The 21,848-nt window shown below is 38.7% G+C and overlaps 1 protein-coding gene across 1 annotated transcript in view; it reads right to left on the bottom strand.

The window, feature by feature from the left end:
* The window catches only part of CFAP54 (cilia and flagella associated protein 54), a 397,088-nt gene that overhangs the window by 56,083 nt on the left and 319,157 nt on the right, over window positions 1-21,848 (bottom strand). Inside the window, exons 65-66 of the mRNA XM_034934266.2 lie at window positions 10,477-10,583; window positions 4,400-4,538 (exon numbers count right to left, since the gene is read on the bottom strand). Coding sequence (XP_034790157.2) covers window positions 4,400-4,538; window positions 10,477-10,583 — 246 coding nt within the window. The remainder of the gene's footprint in view (window positions 1-4,399; window positions 4,539-10,476; window positions 10,584-21,848) is intronic.

Here is a 21,848-nt window from a genome sequence, read left to right as displayed (position 1 = left end):
AAACTTTTCATATCAGTATGCTATCATTCCAAATAAGGTGTACGCATCTTAAAATCAGGGTGGTTTGCATCTTCCATATGCTTTAGAACACCTGACAGGCTCTGAACACTCCCGTTAACTGTGAATGACAGATTAAAATAACTCAGCCATTCACAGCCAGTGTTGTTCACTTTAGAAAAAAGGATACACAAGGTTTTCAAGCCAACAGTGATTGGAACACCTGTTCTGTAGCCCTCCCAATACATCTTAAATTAATATATGTGTTCTGAAGTTCTTGGCTTATTCTGGACCCTAGGGTTTTGGGGGGATATACATAAAAGGGAGTGAAGAAGAAAACAAGATTCACTACCTTCCCCCCATATCAGCCAAACACACATTTTCTGCACCCTTATATTCAATAACCCACCAACAATCTATACTGTTAATAGGAATAAATAGATTATGGAAGCTATGAAATCCTGTCCAATTCCAGACCAGAATTGATCTCTTTTAGAAGTGTCCTACTTAACTTCTAATTAGCTCCATGTGAAGGTTGTCATGACAACAAACTAGCAGATTTAGTCAATGGAATTTATTTGATACAACCCAGAATCAAGCTTTTTTTTTTTTTTTTAAATAAAGTGCTCATTAGTATTGTGGAAAAAAGAAAAATTTATATGTAATTTCATTTCTCAACTTTCAAATGCTGTGAGCTAATTCGCTTGCCAATTCACCTAAACGAATATTAGTGTTCCTTCTGTCTGGTGATATTCTTCCATATATAGAACTTACGGAGCCAGAAAACATCTAAAATGCCCCACGTTAAAGCTGAAGAAACACTTTCTAGGTTGGAGAATAAAACAAATTCAAAAACACAAAGAACATTAAGAGTGAAAAGAGTTTGTTCTACTTGAGGATTGATGCAGGCACACCCACCATTTCAGTTGGAACAGGAAAGCAAGCCATAAGCCTTTCTTAAGGCAAGGTAGGTCCTCCAGATTCCTCCCTCCACTTATCTTCAGACACCACCATACCCTCGACCTCATTTATTTCTTATTTGTTTATATTTATAGTCAACCTCTTGACTCAGATGCTGGGTTCATTTTGATGAATTTGATACCTACATCTGCCCACCAAGGATGTTTTAGTGACTCTCAGTCCACCCAAAGAGCCCATCTCTCCATCTCAGAGCAGGATTTGAATGAAAAGATCATTTTGGAGTTGAGAGGAAAATTAGCTCCAGGAAAAGCTAAGAGACGGACCTTCAGTAGTAAAACTGAGTGGCAGAGGGTACAATCTAGAATCCTTACTCTAACAGATGCTCATTCTCCTGCCTCAGACAATCTAAGCTGAAAATGGGTTCAGAGGAAAATAATCATTTTCCATATATGAACTATATAGTAGTGAATTTAGGGACAATTTCAGCAAAGAATATTCTAGACCATGGCTCAAAAACAGCAATATGGTAAATTTGATATGTGGCTTAAAAACTGTCATTGTAGGTAATCTACAAAAGAAGTATAAAAATAGAGAGCTGAATTATTTTTGGAAATAGACATGAAAGGGCAATCATGCACTTTATAAAATAAACCTATATCTACAGTTATAGCTATAAAACCTCCCAAGTTTGAGATAGTTTGAGTTATCTGATATATTGAGGGATTTATTATAAGCACTCAGTACATCATTAAGCATCATAATTCATGTTGCAACATTGGAGGACACTGAAAAGGATGTTCAACCAAAATTCTAAGACATCTGCCCCATGATATACCTAGGCATAGAGCACAGAAGTCATAAATGCTGAAAAGTGGCATTTTGTAAAGGCTAACTGTACTTGCACAGTAGATTCTCTTACGGTTAGGCTTGCTGCTTTTACAATAATGAAAAATGCATTCATTCACTCTACTGATGAATTCAAACTAAAAATGCCAACAAGTACCTTCTAAACATCAGGTAAGTTGCTGACTTTTACACTTTCACATAATGAAAGTGTATAGATGAGGTAAACAAGAAAACAAAGCCAAACCAATAATATTCTTTCAGAACTAAAAATATTTTGTTACTGACACCCAATTAAATATTCTTGCAGAAAATGATTTAAGTCAAAAAGATATACTAGACCAAAAATAAAGAGAAGATCCTAAAAGCAGGAGAGATGGGTAGAATTAAGTGCTTCCTCTGCTCTGATATCAGCAGAGTGAGGGAAGAGTCTGTGTCTCCCATTGCTCTTACGAGACCATAAGCTCCTAAGGGCTCTCTCTGTGTCTTGCTCATCCCCGATTCCCATGCCATGGCAAGTAGGAGGCATGCAAAAGATGTTGAATGAAGAAATGATGAATAAATTTTGTTTTGTAGGCAAGAGTTCTGGAAAAGTGAGGCTGGGACCCAAGTAGCTGGGAACTCAACCCAAAAAGTGTCACAAGGAGGGCCCAGAAGCAGAGCTATGCAGCAGGCATGAGAGCATTCAGTCTTCAACTGCAACAGGAGGGTGGGAGGCTCCAGAGGAAAATGCGTTTGAGACATTATTTGATAAATATGAATACTTCAGTAAAAAATCTATGGATGAACATATGAAAGTTCTGATGTAATGACTGAGAAAATATAAAGTATAAAAGACAAGTCAAGAAAAATCCAAACACAAAAGAAAGGAAAATAACTACAGTACACTACTTGACTCAGCTGTGAACATCATTTACAGGGTCATAACACTGAATATTGATTTAATTAAATTTTGTGAGGTAACAATACATAGAAGAGAAGGGAAAAGAAGAAGTTGGGGAGAAGTATAAGTGAGCTAAATCCATATATATCAGACAGGGAATCAATACATATTGTCTAAAATTGATACCTCCAGAAAAAACAATAATTTCTGGCTTTCAGCATGATTCATCATTTTGTCTGGCTTTCTGTCTTCCAAACTGGTGGCACAATTGTTGGTACAGCATATAAATTATTTGGCTAATGAACAAACTGTTAGTGGAAGTGATATGATGGAAGTTTTATGAGCCAGTATGTAATGTACCCCTTCTTTCCCTCCTGCCACAGTGACTGGTGATGTTCCATGATGAATGTGCCAACCACCTGGATGCTGGCATGAGGAGACATGAAGCAGGTCCCCAGCTGACTCACTCAGATTTGGAGGCTTTTCATTACCCCATCTTTCATGACTGATACTGAATATTATTTGTAGGTGTGAAAGCAAATAACAAACGTAGCAGCTAAAAGTGGAAAGTTGTTGCCTCTGCAGAGCGGAATTGTGGAGTGAGCAGAGGTTGGGCAGCAGATTGCCTTTTTTCGTTTTAAGCCATTTACATCTATCTTTTAAACAGCTACAATAAGTACAGAATACATGTCTCAAGAAATTAAGGTACAAATGGTAATTTAAAGAACAGGTAATTAGGGGAGAACATATATTCCCCACCCTTCTCATTTCCATAAAGGGTAAGGAATTTCCATCTCTCTCCCAAAGAAGGCAAGACACTTCCAGCTTCTTTTGGATTTACCCACAAAAGAGTAGAGTGACTTATCTCATCAGTGAGTTTGGGAAAAGCAACAGAGCATGCTAGGCTCAGCCCCTTCTGGGCTATCTTTGTTTATACTTTTTGGAGGCACCCTGCCTGCAGAACTATAATTCTCTGCTCTCCATGCAGTAAGCTTGAGTGGGGCAGAAGGGAAATGGGGAAACCCTGTGGTTACACAGGTGTGCCAGATGACTGCATGACTAGGTGGGCAAGTCTGGCTAATTCAGGGGTAAAATATTAGTATGCTCATTTGGCCACACATCTAAAGCCAAGTTCACTAATCAGCTTTATCAGGAATGATGCTGACATTTTGTTCTCCATATAACTGTCTCCTGTGCCCCAGGAGAACTCAGAACTCAGGAGGGGACAGAAAACCCCCGTCTCCTCCAAAATATAAACATCGGTCATCTGAAAAACAACTCAGCTGTGTGATCAGACTTAATAGCATACTATACGGATAACAGCCTTTTTTGTTAGAAAAAATATATGTAATATAAAAAGTCTGAAAAAATATGCTTATCTATATTTCTAGTTTTTCTTCACATATTATTTGGGAAATAAAAGTGTTTAAACAATAGACTTAGAGTGAAAAAAGATAAAAGTAATATTGCAAAGTCACAAAGCATTATTTCTTAGGATTCACAGCTATAGCTGAACGATTTATCTGGATTCGTTTGTGTTCATTCACCATCAAATTCTTGTAATTTGTATGCTTAGAAGACCTTCAGACCTTCAGAAGACACACTACATATGTGTCAAAAAGTTGAGTCTGTCTCGTACTCTGAATAAACTAGAGGCAGAAGAATTACAGAGTTTAAGTCCAGTTACGTAGTTCTGCTTTGAGGATATAAAAGATAATCTATAGCAATGTCATTTTCCATTATTTAACAACTTACTTCCATTTCATTATCAACTGATTCCTCTTCCACTTCTACTTCATATATGTTTTCATTTGAGGTAATTTCAGGAGCTGCTGGCAATGATAGTTCGGCTATTTGAGCAAGATTAGATAATTTCTCATGAATTGCAATAACCCTGAAAATAACAAATATATTATGTATTTTATTTGAAGAGTTAAGAAAGGTATTTATGGCCGGGCGTGGTGGCTCACGCCTGTAATCCCAGCACTTTGGGAGGCCGAGGCAGGCGGATCACGAGGTCAGGAGATTGAGACCATCCTGGCTAACATGGTGAAACCCGGTCTCTACTAAAAATACAAAAAATTAGCCAGGTGTGGTGGCAGGCGCCTGTAGTGCCAGCTACTCAGGAGGCTGAGGCAGGAGAATGGCGTGAACCTGGGAGGCAGAGCTTGCAGTGAGCGGAGATTGCGCCACTGCACTCCAGCCTGGGCGACAGAGCGAGACAGAAAAAAAAAAAAAAGAAAGAAAGGTATTTATTTGCAGAATCAATAACTTGTATAAAGTAAGCCCTCAGTTATTTAACGATTAGATTTCTGATATGGCCAAGCATCATTCATTCAGTAATTCCCTTTATTCAAGAAACATGAGCAAAGAGACACAGTCTTAACTTTCATTATGTTTATGGTCTTGTCATACATGCAAATAAAAATATAATTAGAAATTGCAAAAGCACAATAAAAAAGGCACACATCTAAAATATTGCTGAAGATGAAAATAAAGAAAATAATTATCTATGTGGTGAAACAAAATCTAGGCAATAACAAAAGATTTAATCCTATGGAAGTCTTAATGCCATGCTCTGACTATCCAGCTGACCTGCAGGTAAGAATTATGACAAGTTAGCAATGACTCTAAAAGGTCAGTCAAGGGACCCATAACAATTCAGTGTATTGCATGTGTGTCGGGAATGGGAGTGAAGAGGGTGGAGGAAGGGAGGTAGGGAGAAGAATCAAGAAAAATGGAAAAGTAAAAGCCAAAGGAGGGCACTAGCAATGATGCTGAAGACAGGGTTCACACACCAGTTAACAGTGATGCCCTGAAGGCAGAGTGGACCAGGGGAGTGGAGGCAGAAGGTGAAAAGGCTTACAGTTGAAGAAGGCAAACAGCCACCTGCATGGCCCCAGTGACTCCACATTACAGGCACAACACACATGTGCATACATGTGTTTACATATGTGTATGCACATGCATGTCTCCATTCAAGGAAGGAAGAAAATTTTTATGCAAAAGAAGCAAATGATCCCAAAAACAAACTGACATCAGGAACATAGGCAAAAATGTCAATTTTCCAATTTTTCACAGCATCCTCATCTGCACCACTGTGCAACACTTGATTGTCCTAACGATAGCTCTCAGCAATAAAAAGTTAAAAATGTAATTACATATAAGAGGATTTGAATTTATATAGTATGGCTTAGAAACTTTTCTGTTAAAAAGGCAACAGTTAATTGCAAAGATTTGTTGTTAAAGTTTACTTGAAAAACTTACCCATTAAAAAATGGGTCATCCTATACACCAATAATAGACAAACAGAGAGCCAAATCATGAGTGAACTCCCATTCACAATTGCTTCAAAGAGAATAAAATGCCTAGGAACACAACTTTCAAGGGATGTGAAGGACCTCTTCAAGGAGAACTACAAACCACTGCTCAAGGAAATAAGAGAGGACACAAACAAATGGAAAAACATTCCATGATCATGGATAGGAAGAATCAATATCGTGAAAATGGCCATACTGCCTAAAGTAATTCATAGATTCAATGCTATTCCCATCAAGCTACCATTGACTTTCTTCACAGAATTAGAAAAAAACTACTTTAAATTTCATATGGAACCAAAAAAGAGCCTGTACAGCCAAGACGGTACAAAGCAAAAAGAACAAAGCTGGAGGCATCACGCTACCTGACTTCAAACTGTACTACAAGGCTACAGTAACCCAAACAGCATGGTACTGGTACCAAAACAGATACATAGACCAATGGAACAGAACAGAGAACCCAGAAATAACACCACACATCTACAACCATTTGATCTTCAACAAACCTGACAAAAACAATCAATGGGGAAAGGATTCCCTGTTTAAATAAATGGTATTGGGAAAACTGGCTAGCTATATGCAGAAAACTGAAACTGGACCCCTTCCTTACACCTTATACAAAAATTAACTCAAGATGGATTAAAGACTTAAATGTAAAACCGAAAACCATAAAAACCCCAAAAGAAAACCTAGGCAATACCATTCAGGACACAGGCATGGGCAAAGACTTCATGACTAAAATACCAAAAGCAATTGCAACAAAAGCCAAAATTGATAAATGGAATCTAATTAAACCAAAGAGTTTCTGCACAGCAAAAGAAACTACAGGCAACCTACAGAGTGAACAGGCAACCTACAGAACGGGAGAAAATTTTTGTAATCTATCCATCTGACAAAGGTCTAATATCCAGAATCTACAAAGAACTTAAACAAATTTACAAGAAAAAAACAAACAACCCCATCAAAGAGTGGGCAAAGGATATAAAAGACACTTCTCAAAAAAAAGACATTTAGGCAGCCAACAAACATATGAAAAAAAGCCCATCATCACTGGTCATTAGAGAAATGCAAATCAAAACCACAGTGAGATACCATCTCACACCAGTTAGAATGGCAATCATTAAATAGTCAAGAAACAACAGACACTGGAGAGGATGTGGAAAAACAGGAACACTTTTATACTGTTGGTGGGAGTGTAAATTAGTTCAACCATTATGGAAGACAGTGTGGCAATTCCTCAAGGATGTAGAACCAGAAATACCATTTGACCCAGCAATCCCATTACTGGGTATATACCCAAAGGATCATAACTCATTCTACTATAAAGAAATATGCACATGTATGTTTACTGCAGCACTATTTACAATAGCAAAGACTTGGAATCAACCCAAATGTCCATCAATGATAGACTGGATAAAGAAAAAATGGCACATATACACCATGGAATACTAGCAGCCATAAAAAAAGAGTGAGTTCATGTCCTCTGCAAGGACATGCATGAAACTGGAAACCATCATCCTCAGCAAACTAACACAGGAACAGAAAACCAAACCCTGCATGTTCTCACTTATAAGTGGGAGCTGAACAATGAGAACACATGGACACAGGGAGGGGAACATCACACACTAGTAGGGCCTGTTGGTGGGTTGGGGACAACGGGAAGGAGAGCATTAGGACAAATACCTAATGCATGTGGGGCTTAAAACCTAGATGACAGGTTGATAGGTGCAGCAAACTGCCATGGTACGTGTATACCTATGTAACAAACCTGCACGTTCTGTACATGTATCCCAGAACTTAAAGTAAAACTTAAAAAAAAAATAGGTCATTTCCAATAATGCTGGAAAAGGTGCCTGATGCATTGGAGAGAAAAGAAGATGAGGAGGCGAAAGACTTGATGAGTCATGCTTGGTTCCTTCAAACTCTAGCCATGAAACCTTAGACTACTCACTTAATCTCTCTGACCCTGAGGTTCCTTCTACTGTAAGACTGGAATAAGAAAATCTACTTCATCCAATTCATAAGGCTTTTGTAAGGATGAAATGACATAAGTATGTATGTTCTTAACCACAAGTAACCACATGAAAGAAAGATAGTATTCTAAAACGCCATTCTTTTATTCTAATACCTAGAGAAAGAAGTCTTATTTGTCTTCCACAAATAGCATAGCTTTCCTTTATAATACTTGGGATTCTAGGAAGGATAAACCGTTCTTTGACATTTGGGTTCCAGATTGTACATGAGTGTCCAGAACTTCACTGCCTGTGCTGGCAGAGTAAATGGCCCCATCTAGCTCCACAAAGAGCAATCTGAGACCGGGCAAAGCAGGCTGAGTCCTCATGCAAAGAGCAACATCAGATGACTTGAATCTTGGTGTGAGGCCTGGACCCCATGACTGCACCTGCCTACATCTTGCTCCCTCCCTTTGTGCTCTGGCATGCATTTGCCCCTCACTTCCCTGTCCTCCCACGTACTTCTTCATTTCTGTCCTCCAGGTCAATGCCTGTTCCAGCTTTTTAAACCTTGGCACTACAAACAAGCATCTACCATCCCGTCTGGGCTCCCCACAGCTGCTGCTCTCATTTACTGACTCCTAGGCACTCTCTCCCAGGGTCTGCCGTGGCCTGGAAGGCAGGACCCAGTTGTAAGTAGAAACATGGATGACTGTAGGTTTAAAGGCAGAGACAGTAGGCAAGGAACTTGATTTTGGTCACAACAGCACAATTTAGATAGAACTACACAGAAGGCTTTATGTCTGTTCATTGAGAACACTATTGTTTCCTTTGTTGCTGTAAAAAAATGCAAAGGATTAAAATATACTTTTTCTTACGAGAACTTAACTAGGAGATGAGGAAGTGAATGACAGAAGGAGGATGTCCCAATTTGCAGGTTATCCAAGTTTCTTCTTCTCTGGCCTATTTTTTCTGACCTGTTTTACTCCTACTTTGCCTTCCAAAGGATGATCAGGACCAATTTCCCATGTACTAATCTTGAGCCTCATAAGAACATAAGGAATGCCACCCAGGATGAGAGAAATAGTTTATTTTCACAGTGCCACCAAAGGACAAGGAGATAAAAGATTGTTGGGCATGGTCCTCTGTGATGGCCTCAGTGGCTGGGGCTTGTCACTAATTTTAGTAGCCCTACTATTGATCAGAAGTACACCAAAATTCAAAACTTTTTGGAATAAAAAAAAGCAGCTTATCAGTTTGATGACTTTCTACTTTATAGAAATTATAATCATTTTCATCATATGGGGCTGGAAAAAAATCTATATTTCTGGATTTACAAAGCACGTGCAGAATTACCTGATTTTGTTGCTTAGCTATGCTGGTCTGTAGCCTGTACCTAAGTTTTTGACCATTTCCCTTGGAAAAGAAGAAAGGAAAAGGAAAAGAAGGAAGAAAATAAATTGACTGAATGAAAATATAGAGGAGAGGAGTGGAGGGAAGGAAGGGAAGAACAGGAGAGAAGAGGAGAAAAGAAGAAAAGAGAGAAAAGAAGGAACAAATAAATTGACTGAATAATTGAAAATATGCCCAGCACTTGAAACAGCCTTTGTCTCTTTCATGGTGATGCCAAGAAGTCATTCAAAATGAAAATCGTGGAACATAAACAAGACTCTCAAAGGAAGGACAGAGAAACACTAATTCTCTGTTTACCAAGCCATTGATGGAACAGGCGTTAGTGATGGAATAGGCGTTAGTGATGGAACAGGCGTTAGTGGTTAAGCTTTTCAAAGCATGTTCACACACTGTCTATCTTGGTCCTGACAATAACCCTGAAAGGCAGGCAGAGCAGTTATGATCATTTCCATCCTACAATGGAGGAAATGGCGGCTAAGGTCAGAAGGGCAATGAACAATGGAGTCAAAAATAAACTAAGTAATAAATGAAAAAACAACAACAGGGAAATTGGTAAAGTGAAACAGGAAGAGAGAAACGAGGCATGAGCAAAAAGTTAAGAGAGATGACCTGTTTGATGGAGAGGGAGGAAAACAACCTAGATGAAGCAGAGACTTCTGATTGGGCACAGAGGGAAAGGTGGGCCAAGGGAGGTAGTGGAGTTTGGGCTTAATTTTGAAACTCCATACAAAGCCACATTCAATTATTTTTTAACCACACTGAAACTACAGGCAAAATATAGTACAGACAACATCCTTGTGCTCTCTGTAATCTCTATGAAGCATGTATGAACTGTTCCTTCAGCAACCCTCAGTACCATTATTAGTATTATTCCCATTTTACTATAAGGAAACTGAAGTACAGAGGTTACATAAACTGCCCAAGGTTGTGAAGGTAATAAGGGGCACAACTGGTATTTGAATGAAGCAGGCAGGATTCAGAGTTCATGCTCTTAAGCACTGCAATATAATATTCCTCTAAACAAAAGGAAGATTCTTCTAGAAGTGCCTTTTAGCAGGTCTCCTATGCTACACCTTGCCAATTACTGAAAGAGTCTATTCTCATGAGAAATAACAACAAAGACAATTCGAGTTGTGGAATTTTTACTTGCCTATTCAGTGGAATCCATAAAGAGCCAACACATGTACTGTTATAAGTGGAATGTCTAACATCTGAAATCTTCAGAGGCTTCAAATTATATGCATACAACAATAAAACCTATAAGAAAAATAAAAGGGGTATAAAATGTGACATCAAAATTAGAGTTTAGCTCAAAAACTACAGCATTAGTTCACAAAATAATATCACTGTACTTTGAAAAGTATCTGTTTAGAAGAGAAAAACTGGGTTTTCAATTTACCTGAAAGAGAAATGATGTGAACCAGAATTGTACAAAGGTTGTAGGATGAAAATAAATACTATTTGGTAACAATATGATATTATTTTTGAAGAGTGATATTTTGTATTGCAATTAAGTTTATATTTCAGCTTTTGAAGGCCCTCTACAGTAAGTATTAAGCATACACCTGGTAAATAGCCAACTTTGTTCCTTGTTACTTCTCAATGTGTACCGTTCCCATAAGTGGGCATAGTCATTTCTATGAGTTCACTTATGCTGTTGCCTTCCTCTTCTCTCCCTTTATCCAATCCACACACAGCTTTCTAGCCACCACAGCTAAGATGAAACGTCCCTTGATGATTCATGCTCTAGTAATTTCCCTGTTGTTTGGATTCTGACAATTCTTAGAGTCAGTTGCATATGTTATAGCACCTACTTAGTTATGGATTTGTAGCGTTTGAGAGTCACAGAAGCTTAGAGATAATCTGGTCTAATTCCTTCATTTCAGATATAAGAAAGCTATTGTCCAGAGCTGCCAATCAAAACCGAGTAATCAGGCATATTGAGGCTCAGAGAACAGAGCCTCAAAGTAACAAAGGGCGTTAGAAGGCCTTAGAAACTACCTCAGAACCAAGACCTTTTAACCCAGCACAGGTAGGGGCTCTCTCAGGAGGTTCCCGTATCTGCCTGAGAAAACTTCTTCCAAAAGACGTACAATAGTCTTGAAGCTCCCTTTCTAGGAATCTCATTAAATAACCAAGAAAGATTAAGCACCAGAGAGGAGAAAAGACTAAAAGTCATCACCATGCCCACACAGAGTTTTTGTCTATTCTTCTGAGGGCAGCTTGGAGAGATTGCCTGGGAGACTTTATCTGCATAATCGGACAACCTTTGTTTGCAGTGTTGTGCTACCCCTCTTCTTCCCATAACTTCCCACAAGCTATTGTCTGTTCTTGGTCCCATTCAAACAGATCATTCAAAAACTATGGTCTACCCTTTGGGTCCATTCAGTTCTGGTAAAAATCATTGATGACTCCTCAAAATTGCCCATATCCCCAACTTCCTCTCCCTGAAGAAAGAAACCTGAAGAAGGGTATATAAGCTTCTGAATCTCTCTGGGTAATTGGGTAATCATTCTTTTGTTATTTTCCTGTGCTTATACACATTACTAAATTTGTATGCTTTTTCTCCTGTTAAGCTATCTATTGTCAGTATTATTTTGGTAGACTTTATTAGACCCAAATCTTTAGAAGAGGGGGAAAAAACTCTCTTCACCCCTAAAAGCACATGCCTTTACCTCTGCTTCCTCACAAAGTAAACTAAGATAAGAGTAAAGGTATTTTTAAAAGGCGTAAGTACACAAGGACAGAAAGAACACAAGAGGAGATGAAGCAGACAAAAGATGTTAGCAACACTATGAAGGACAGAAAGCACCTGGAAGAATAAAGCTGACTCAGCAGAGAGGAAAGGCTGTGTCCTAAGTGTTTTCAGAGGGGTTGCCAACAACAAGCATGACTGAGAACACTGAGAAGCTCAGGAACTGGAGGCTCAGGTACCTTTAAAGGCAGGAGTAGGTGGTACTGCAAACAGGGAGTAACATTAGACAACCTCCCTTTCATCTGGGTGGGTACAACCTGGAGACTCCTCCTTTCCCTTGCCTCCTCTCTCCCGGCTGAACTTCTTCTATTTTGCTCTCTGCTCATGTTAAATCAGAGAGGATCTATGCTAAGGGATGTCAGGTACAGCGCTCAGGTGCTTTACTAAAAACATTGGAATTAAGTGAAAGTCTGTATTCTGAATGAGAGACATCCTGCTACCCCACAACAGCCCCTTCTCAGAATGTAGTAAATTAGGCAGGAGTCTAACAGAATTGTCTTTGGGGAAACTGATATGTCAAAGAGAAAAGACCTACAGGTACTGAAATTTCATCATCCTCCAGTGAAACTGCTGGCTCCTTCTGCAGTTATCCTGTAATGAGGCCCACAAGTCAATATCTAACTAAATATGCTTTTTAGTGTTTCACTTCAAACATAAGTGGACAGTCAAGAGTCACTAGACAGGAAATGAAAGGCAAAAACTAAAACTAACAGAAGGGAAATTGCAGAATAAGATATAAGACAAAGATCAGGAGAAAACTCCAATGAAACCATAATTAATATCCTCAGATAGAAGAAAGACAATATTGTATCTGTGAAACAAGAACAGGATACTAACAAAATGGGACAATCAGAGAACAAGGAAGACCGCTTAAAAATGAAAATATGATCAAAACAACTAAATAATCAAGAAAAGATTCAAAATATAAAGTTGAATCCATCTCCCCAAAAGTGAAACCTAAATTTAAAAACGTAGATAATAGGGAAAAAAATGAGAAAAGTAAACACTTAATCCAATTGGTTCAATATCTGAATAATAGAAATTCCAAAAGGTACTAAGATAATCAGAGGGAGGAAATTATTAAATAAAAAAAGTCCATGAACTGAAGAATATTACTTTCCATTTTGAAAGGGCCACCCTAAATATCCAGCACAACAGATGAAAGACTCACACCAATGCGCACCATGGAATTTCAGTACATACAGGACAGAGGGAAGACTGAGAGCTAGCAGAGTCACAAATAAAGAACTAGGAATCAGAATGGGATCAGACTTCTCAACAGCAATGCAAGATTGCCAGAGACAGTGGAATAATGCCCCTCACATTTTCAGGGAAAATAACTGTCAGCCTAGAATTTTATGCCAAGAAAACAATGAATTAAGCATTAAAATAAAGATCTTTTGTTGGACATTCAAGGTCTTTTTACCTCCTGGGTAATCTCAGTTAGTTTGCTGCAACCCTGTTAGCGTATAAGGGGAATGTAGTCACGGTATTGGCCCTTGGACAAACCTGAATAAAATGTGTTAACCCATAATTAATGCAGTCCTGTTCTAGGGTCTGAAACACACCAGGGAGCAGCCTGTAACATCTGGTCTGCATTTTTTATAGAAAATGTGCATACTAATGATTGGTAGCTGGATCTATTATCTTCACTTCTATTATTAAGTCTGGGCTCACACGTGTTTTTGACTACATAAACAGAGATATAAAAGGCTCCTCCTCAGATAAGAGAGCAGCTTGAGACCACGATATGCCATATTTTGGTGGTTTATAATCCATAAATGAACTGTGTCCTATGTGACTGAGACTCTGAAAGCTGCCCCTGGATATCTTGAGTGTCTCAAATGATCACCTGTGCTTTCTTTAGCCTTCCATGCCTTATCCTTTCTTTGTGAAGTCTCGTGAGTACTCTGAAAAATTAGAACCTCGAATACACCCTTTTTCAGGAAGCTGGAAGATGTGTTCATCTGACACAAGAGAGTAACTCAAGACAGAAACAGGAGACCCAGGGAACCCAACTTAGAGAGAGGGGAAGGAATTTGCAATAGGGTGACGAATGGGACTCTTAAGATGATAGTTGAGCCATAAGAGCAATCAGTGCAGAGCATGTCTCTGAAGAAGAAAAACAATGGAACTGAAAGATATGCTGATGAGTTTGACCAAATGGAGAAGACTGTATAGTTCTTTGAAAGTTTGGGAAGAATTAGAGATTCTTCCCAAACTTTCAAAAAGGCAAAAGACTGACTCTAAGTTAAAGATAAGGCAACTTTTTTCTTCAGGAAAGAAGAAGGCAGAAATAAAGGAAGCAGTAACCTATTTGGCTTAGCCATGAATGATACTTACATAGTCATAATGCAAACACAGACTATGGGCAAGTCAACATTCATGCCTCTGGCTTCTTCATTTGTGAAATGGAGATGTGTAATCCCTATTCCATGAATCGGTGGTGTGAGGACTCAATGAGTCCATGTGAAGTGCTTAGAGCAATAATAATTCTCTAAGGCATTATTTTAGCTCATGATCACTCCTGGCTCCTTACCCTTCTTTGGTGCTTCATTCTTCATATTCTCTTAGACCTACTGCTAATCCCAAGATGACTTCCCATTCGATCTCCCAGCCAGTACTTGCCTAATCCACTAATACTTAGTTCTATTCCCAGCTTGTCTTCAGTCTTCAAGGGGCCAGTTTCACCCTATATCACCTTCATACTTCAGGGTGGATTCAGGAGGAGAAATACACTCATGATGGAACTTTCAATGCTCCCTTACTCACTTCTGCAAAGACTAGTTTTTCAATGGCAAAGAAGTGATATGGTTTTGAAAAACACTGAGGACTATTGAATTTAAAATGTGTCTTATGTTTAGAATCCCTTATAGCCCAGGAATAAGTGAAAGACGAGCTCTCTTGTACTAGGTGGATTGATTGCCTGACTTCCTCATCTTTGTATCTTAATCACCTAAGAAAATACCTGGCATATGGTATGTACTCAATAAATGTTTTATTAATTAGTAAGCAGCTAAATTATATGTGTTTGTAAAGAAATCAATAGTAGGGATGAGAAAAGTTTGGTTCTCATTCCTGTTTATGTCACTAATGAGTTGCAGCATTGGTCAAGTCACTTTACCCACATGGGACCTTACTTCCTCATCTGTAATATGTGAGTATTGAATAGATGTTCTCTTAGTTTCTTTTCAGTTCTGAACTCTGCCTTGGGTGGTACCAAGAGAAGTCAGAGAAGGTTTCCAATGGAACCTAGTATATGATGCAGCAATGGAGAATCATCATTAGAACTGTAAGCTGCATTAGTAGCAATGGCACAGACCAGTGCTTCTCAAACTTGAATGTGCATAATACTTGGGAGATACTATTAAAATGCATATTCTGACTCAGTGGGTCTGAATTGAGAGTCTACATTTCTAATGAACTTCCAGGGGATGCTAGTGCTGCTGGTTCTCAGCCACACTTTGAGTCGCAACAGCCATTTCAAATGTCAGTCCCTATCTCCCTTAAACAGATTTTGCCTTCCCAAGCTCCCTGAAGCTGGATGTTATTTTGGGCCCCATCTGAAGGATCAGGCTCTAGCTAATTGCGTGGTCAACCAGGCCCAAAATCCAGAGCACCTCAAAGGGAATCCCTGGGCCTCTGCACGGTCCCTGAGTTACAGCACTCCCAACATCTAAGTTGATCATTGGGCTTCTGCTTTTATTATGACTTGGTAGTTTTCCCAGGAACCCTAAGTCTTCCTTCAGTATCCTGCTAGGACTGAGCTTGTCTTAAAATGCACAGCTTGTTTGTTTGGGAACCTGAAACAGAGTACAGCTTTTATTAGGGGTATAAAGTCTTCCAGAAAATAGTACTAGGTCCACATCTCTTATTTGTAGACTGGCCGGATTCCTGCACTAAATAAACATACCTCCAAATACCGTTTCAGTTCCATTCAAGTTTGTGTTTTCACTTGATGGTGTCTTGCTCTTCAATGCTCTGCTTGCTCAGACTTCCTGCACTTGATCATCCTTATCCATCTGAGTCTTCTATGGCCTTTGAATACTTTGCCTTGGACTGTCCAACTGCACTCAATAAAACAGCCTTTGTTTTTTTCCAACTTTCTTTTTATGTTGTTATTTTATATATATATATATATATATATATATATATATATATATATATATATATATTTGGCTAGTGACAAAGTCTTGGTTTTTAGAGTACTCATCACCTAAATAGTGAACATTGTACCCAATAGGTAATTTTTCAACCCTTACCCATCTCCCACCCTCCCACTCTTTGTAGTTTCCAATGTCTATTATTCCACTGTGCATGTCCATGTTTACTCATTGTTTAGCTTCCAATTCTAAGTGAGAACATGTGCTATTTGGCTGAGTTATTTTAGTTAGGATAATGGCCTCCAGTTACATCCATGTTACTACAAAAGACATGATTCATTATTTTTTATGGCTGAGTAGTTCTTTATCCAGTCCTCTATTGATGGACACGTAGGTTAATTCCATATATTTGCTATTGTAAATAGTGATGCAATAAACATACAAGTACAGGTATCTTTTTGATATAATAATTTATTTCCCTTTGGATATACACCCAGTCGTAGAACTGCTGAATCCAATGGTGGTTCAATTTTTAGTTACCTGAGAAATCTCTCTACTTTTTTCCATAAAGATTGTACTAATTTACATTCCCACCAACAGTGTTACAAAAGTATTCCATCTTCTCCACATTCTTGCCAATATGTTTTTTTTTAAATTTTTAATAATAGTCATTCTGACTGGTGTTAAGATGATATCTTATTGTCATTTTAATATTCATTCCTCTGATGATTAGTGATGTTGAGCACTTTTTTACATGTTTGTTGAAAACTTGTATATTTTCTCTTGAAAAAATATATGTTCATGCTTTTAGTCCACTTTTTAATGGTTTTTTTTCTTGTTGAGCTGCTTGAGTTCCTTGTAGATTCTAGATGTTAGATCTTTGTTAGATACATAGTTTGCAATTTTTTCCCATTCTGCAAGTTGTCTGTTTACTCTCGTGACTATTTCCTTTGCTGTGTAGCTTTTTAGTTTAATTAAGTCCCACTTGTCTATTTTTTGTTGTTGTTGCATTTGATTTTGAGGACTTGGTCATAAATGTTTTGCCTAGGCCAATGTCCAGGAGAATTTTTTAGGTTTTCTTGTTGGATTTTTAAAATAATTTCAGGTCTTATGTTTAGGTCATTAATCCATCTTCAGTTTTGTATCTGGTGAGATGTATGGGTCTAGTTTCATTCTTCTGCAAATGGCTATCCAATTTTCCCAGCACCATTTATTAAACAGGGTGTCCTTTCCTTAGTGTATATTTTTGTTAACTTTGTCAAAGACCAGTTGGTTAAAGGTATACGGTTTTACTTCTGGGCTCTCTAGTCTTTTCATTGATGTATGTGTCTATTTTTTATATCAGTACCATGTTGTTTTGGTTACTAAAACCTTGTAGCATAATTTGAAGTGAGGTAATGTGATGCCTCCAGGTTTGTTCTTTTGGCTTAGAATTGCTTTGGCTATTCCAGCTGTTTTTTTGTTCCATATGAATTTTAGGATTGTTTTTTTCTAATTATCTGTGAAAAATATTGAACCTGTAGATTGCTTTGGGCAGTATGGTCATTTTAATAATATTGATGCTCCCAAACCATGAAGATGGAATGTTTTTCCATGTTTGTGTCATCTACACTTTCTTTCGTCAGTGTTTTGTAGCTCTCTTTTTAGAGACCTTTCATGTCCTTGGTTAAATATATTCCTAGATATTGTTTTATGTAGTTATTACAAATGTGATTGCCTTCTTGATTTGGTCCTCGGCTAGATCATTATTGGTAGGTAGAAATGCTACTGATTTCTTTTGTATACTGAAGCTTTACAAAATTCATCTATCAAACTAAGAGGTTTTTTGGTGAAGACTTTAGGATTTTTTAGTTTTAAGATCAGCAAACAGAAGTGATTTGACTTCTTCTTTTCCAATTTGTATGTCTTTAATAGTTTTCTCTTGCCTGATAGCTGTGGTGAGAAATTCCAGTACTATCTTAAATAAGAATGGTGAAAATGGGCATCCTTTCCTTGTTCCAGCTTTCAGAGGCTTTGTTCATTCTTTTTTCTTATTTCTGTCTGACAGAAGTATTTCAAAAGACCCATATTCAAGTTCTGAGATTCTTTCTTCTGCTTGCTCTAGTGTGTCACTAAAGCTTTCAAGTGTATTCTGTATTTCCTTCAATGAATTTTTTAGTTCAGAAATTTTTTTTTAAAGATATTTATCTCCTTGGTAAATTTTTCATTCATATTCTGAATTGATTTTCTGATTTCTTTGTATTGGTTTTCAGATTTTTCCTGCATTTCATTGAGGTTCTTTCAAACCAATATTTTGAATTCTTTAGCTGTCATTGCAGGGAATTATTTTTATTAGGATTTATTGCTGGATGACTGTTGTGGTCCTTTGGTTGTATAGTATGTCCTGCTTTTTCATGTTAACTATGTCCTTCCATTGATATGTGCATCTGATGTAGCAGTTGCTTGTTCCAATTTTATGAAATTGCTTTTGTAGGGGACAATTATTTTTTCCTGAGGGTGTATATATGTTGTTGGTTGAGTAGGCTATTTTGGCTTTGATTTTGGGTGACTGCGATAATTCAAACTTTGTGTTACTTCTTTGACAATACACAAGGTCAGTGGTATTCCTGGTTTCCTTGGTGGCTTAGGGTAGAGTTATTAGTTGAGGTTATGGTGAAGTTTTGCTGCAGATCTGGACACAAACTAAGCCGCCTCCAGACCCCACTGGTGGCAGCAGTGGGGTAAATGTGCTTGTTTTTAAGCCTCAGAGCAGGTTTCACAGGCTCCAGTGTTAGTGAATCCTGGAGGGCTGATTCATGGGCTTCTAGGTGGCTTGCTTAGAAGTTAGTAGCAGGAATGAGATTCCATCCCATTCCAGCTAGAATGGTGATCATCAAAAAGTCAGGAAACAACAGAGGCTGTGGAGAAATAGAAACACTTTTACACTGTTCGTGCAGTGTAAATCAGTTCAACTATTGTGGAAGACAGTGTGGCAATTCCTCAAGGATCTGGAACCAGAAATACCATTTCACCCAGCAATCCCATTACTGGATATATACCCAAAGGATTATAAATCATTCTACTGTAAAGACACATGCACATGTGTGTTTATTGCGGCACTATTTACAATAGCAAAAACTTGGAACCAACCCAAAACCCCATCAATGATAGACTGGATAAAGAAAATGTGGCACATATACACCATGGAATACTATGCAGCCATTAAAAAGAATGAGTTCATGTCCTTTGCAGGGACATGGATGAAGTTGGAAACCATTTTCTCAGCAAACTAACACAGCAACAGAAAACCAAACACCACATGTTCTCACTCATAAGTGGGAGTTGAACAATGAGAACACATGGACACAGGGAGGGGAACAGCACACACTGGGGCCTGTCGGTGAGTAGGGAGCAGGGGGAGGGAGAGCATTAGGACAAATACCTAATGCATGTGGGTCTTAAAACCTAGATGACAGGTTGATAGGTGCAGCAAACCGCCAGGGCACATGTATACCTATGTAACAAACCTGCATGTTCTGCAAATGTATACCAGAACTTAAAGTATAATAATAATAATAATAATAAAGAAGTCAGTAGTGGGAGTAGTCGGCCAGATGTGTGGGCAGGTTCTCAAGCCCCTAGGCAGCTGGTGTCATATGGGTGGTGGCTATAGCACTGATGGAGCAACCCACTAGGACCCAAGGAGTCTGTGTTGGTGTTCTTGGTAGCTGCAATGGATTGAGTGGACTAGTCCTCAGTCTCACAGTTGCCCATAGTAGGGCAGTGGGTGTTGTCCTAAGTGTGCTTAGGATAGTTTGGTCTCCCCTGTTCCTCCCTTAGCTGGGTGGGCCTTGAACTCGGCCCAAGAGTAAGGTATAGCCCAACATTAAACTCTCAAAATGGTGCCAGCTGTGGCTTTGTGACCAGAGTGGGTGGGGTGGTGTCCCCCTCAGGAAAGCAGCATGGGCAAGAATCTGTGAGGTATGCAGTCTGCTTGAGTCTCGATCTCACCGCAGGCTGTAGCAGGGTGGTGGGTATTGTTCTAGGTATGCATAGGAGAGATTGGTTTTCTTGTCCCTCCTTGGTCAGGCAGCAGCTGCTGCCACATCAACTCAAACTCATTCTGAAGTTGGGGCACAGCCCAGCGTTAAACTCTCAAAACAGCACCTTAGGCCTGCAATCAGGGAGGGCAGGACCCTTCCCAGCCATGCAATGTGAGCAAGAAGCTGTAGGAAGTGTGGTCCGCTCACTTCTCAGTTTCACAGCAGCCCATTGGAGGGCAGTGAGTATTATCCTAGATATGCATAGGAGAGCCTAGTTTCCTGTCCCTCCTTGGCCAGCTGGCAGCTACAGCCATGTCAGCCCAAACTCAGCCCACACAACAACCTTTGTAGCAGCAATGATTCCCTCCAAATTAGTTGTCAGGTGCCCAAAGGAAGGGCCAGCTACTGATTCCTTATTACCCCTCCTCCCTATTAGCTGTGACTTGTATTCCTTGAGCCTTCCCAAGTTATAAACATAATTCAAATTTATTCTGTTCCTCAAATGGGCTGGATCCTCCTAGGAATGCTGGATCCTAAAAAGAGCAGGAAGATGAGACAGGATAAAGCTAAAAGTCCTAAGGTACGATCTGGAGACAAATTTGGTCAATCAAACCTTTAGCCGTGGTTACATCTTCTTACAGTTAAACTGTAGTAGTATGTCTCTCTGAATTAAATAAACCACCCTTTGCAGCTATTTTTAAAGCCATTGTCTGGGAGGTTCATTAAAATGATAGTCCCTGGCAGCTTAGTTAGTATTTCTCCGTATAAGATTTTGAAATTGTTCAAAAGATGCTCAGTTTGTACAAAGTTCCAATGAATAGCTTGTAATGTGGTTCTATTATATTCTATTAAAGATAATTTTGTCAACCAGGATAGAATAATTTCTACCTCTTATACTCAAGAAGCTAAGATTTTCAAAGCTGTGAACTTAACTCCAAAGTATTGTGGCATGGAGTATTAGCCCTCTGAATTATTGAAAAATGTCATATCAAAATCCCCAATGCTGGGATTTCAACTCTGCTGCCACCAGCATCCCTAGTTCCTATTGGTATTTATGCTTCAATGTGGTGAATAAACTAAAGGGACCAAGTGGGTGGATCAAGGGATGTTAAATTGCATCGTCACACAATGATTCTTTTTGTCCCTGAAAACTCCAAAGCTCCAAGTCAGTTATTAATTTTCATTACCATCCTTTCAAGAAGCTAGAAGTGCCTATAGCCAGGACCATCATCTGGGGACTCAATATGGCACCATGCTCAGATATGCAGACTCTGGAGTCAGATTGCTTCAGTCCTGACTCCTTGCCCACTAATATTCTTCCATCCTGTGTCTCACTTCCTTTTTTGTAAAAGGGGGCTAATGAAAGCATTTATCTTATAGAGTTGCTGTGAAATGATGTAAGTAAAGTGCTTTGAACATAGTGAGTTCTACATTAGTTTTCTCTCTTATTATTATCTTGTGGGTTTCAGGAGCTTCAGCCAGTTATTCAACATTAAACTCAATGCTAAAATCCTAAAACGATGAGTAGATGAATGCTTAAATACACCCATATTTAAATCAAACAAATTTCAGCTTTTTCTTCCAAAACGATAAAATCTGGAGTCTGAGATCTAGTGCATCTAGGTCAGTGTTTCTTGAGTTT

Source organism: Pan paniscus, chromosome 10 (assembly GCF_029289425.2).
Source record: "Pan paniscus chromosome 10, NHGRI_mPanPan1-v2.0_pri, whole genome shotgun sequence".
Lineage (NCBI taxonomy): Eukaryota > Metazoa > Chordata > Mammalia > Primates > Hominidae > Pan > Pan paniscus.
This window is presented reverse-complemented; position numbering and strand designations above follow the sequence as displayed.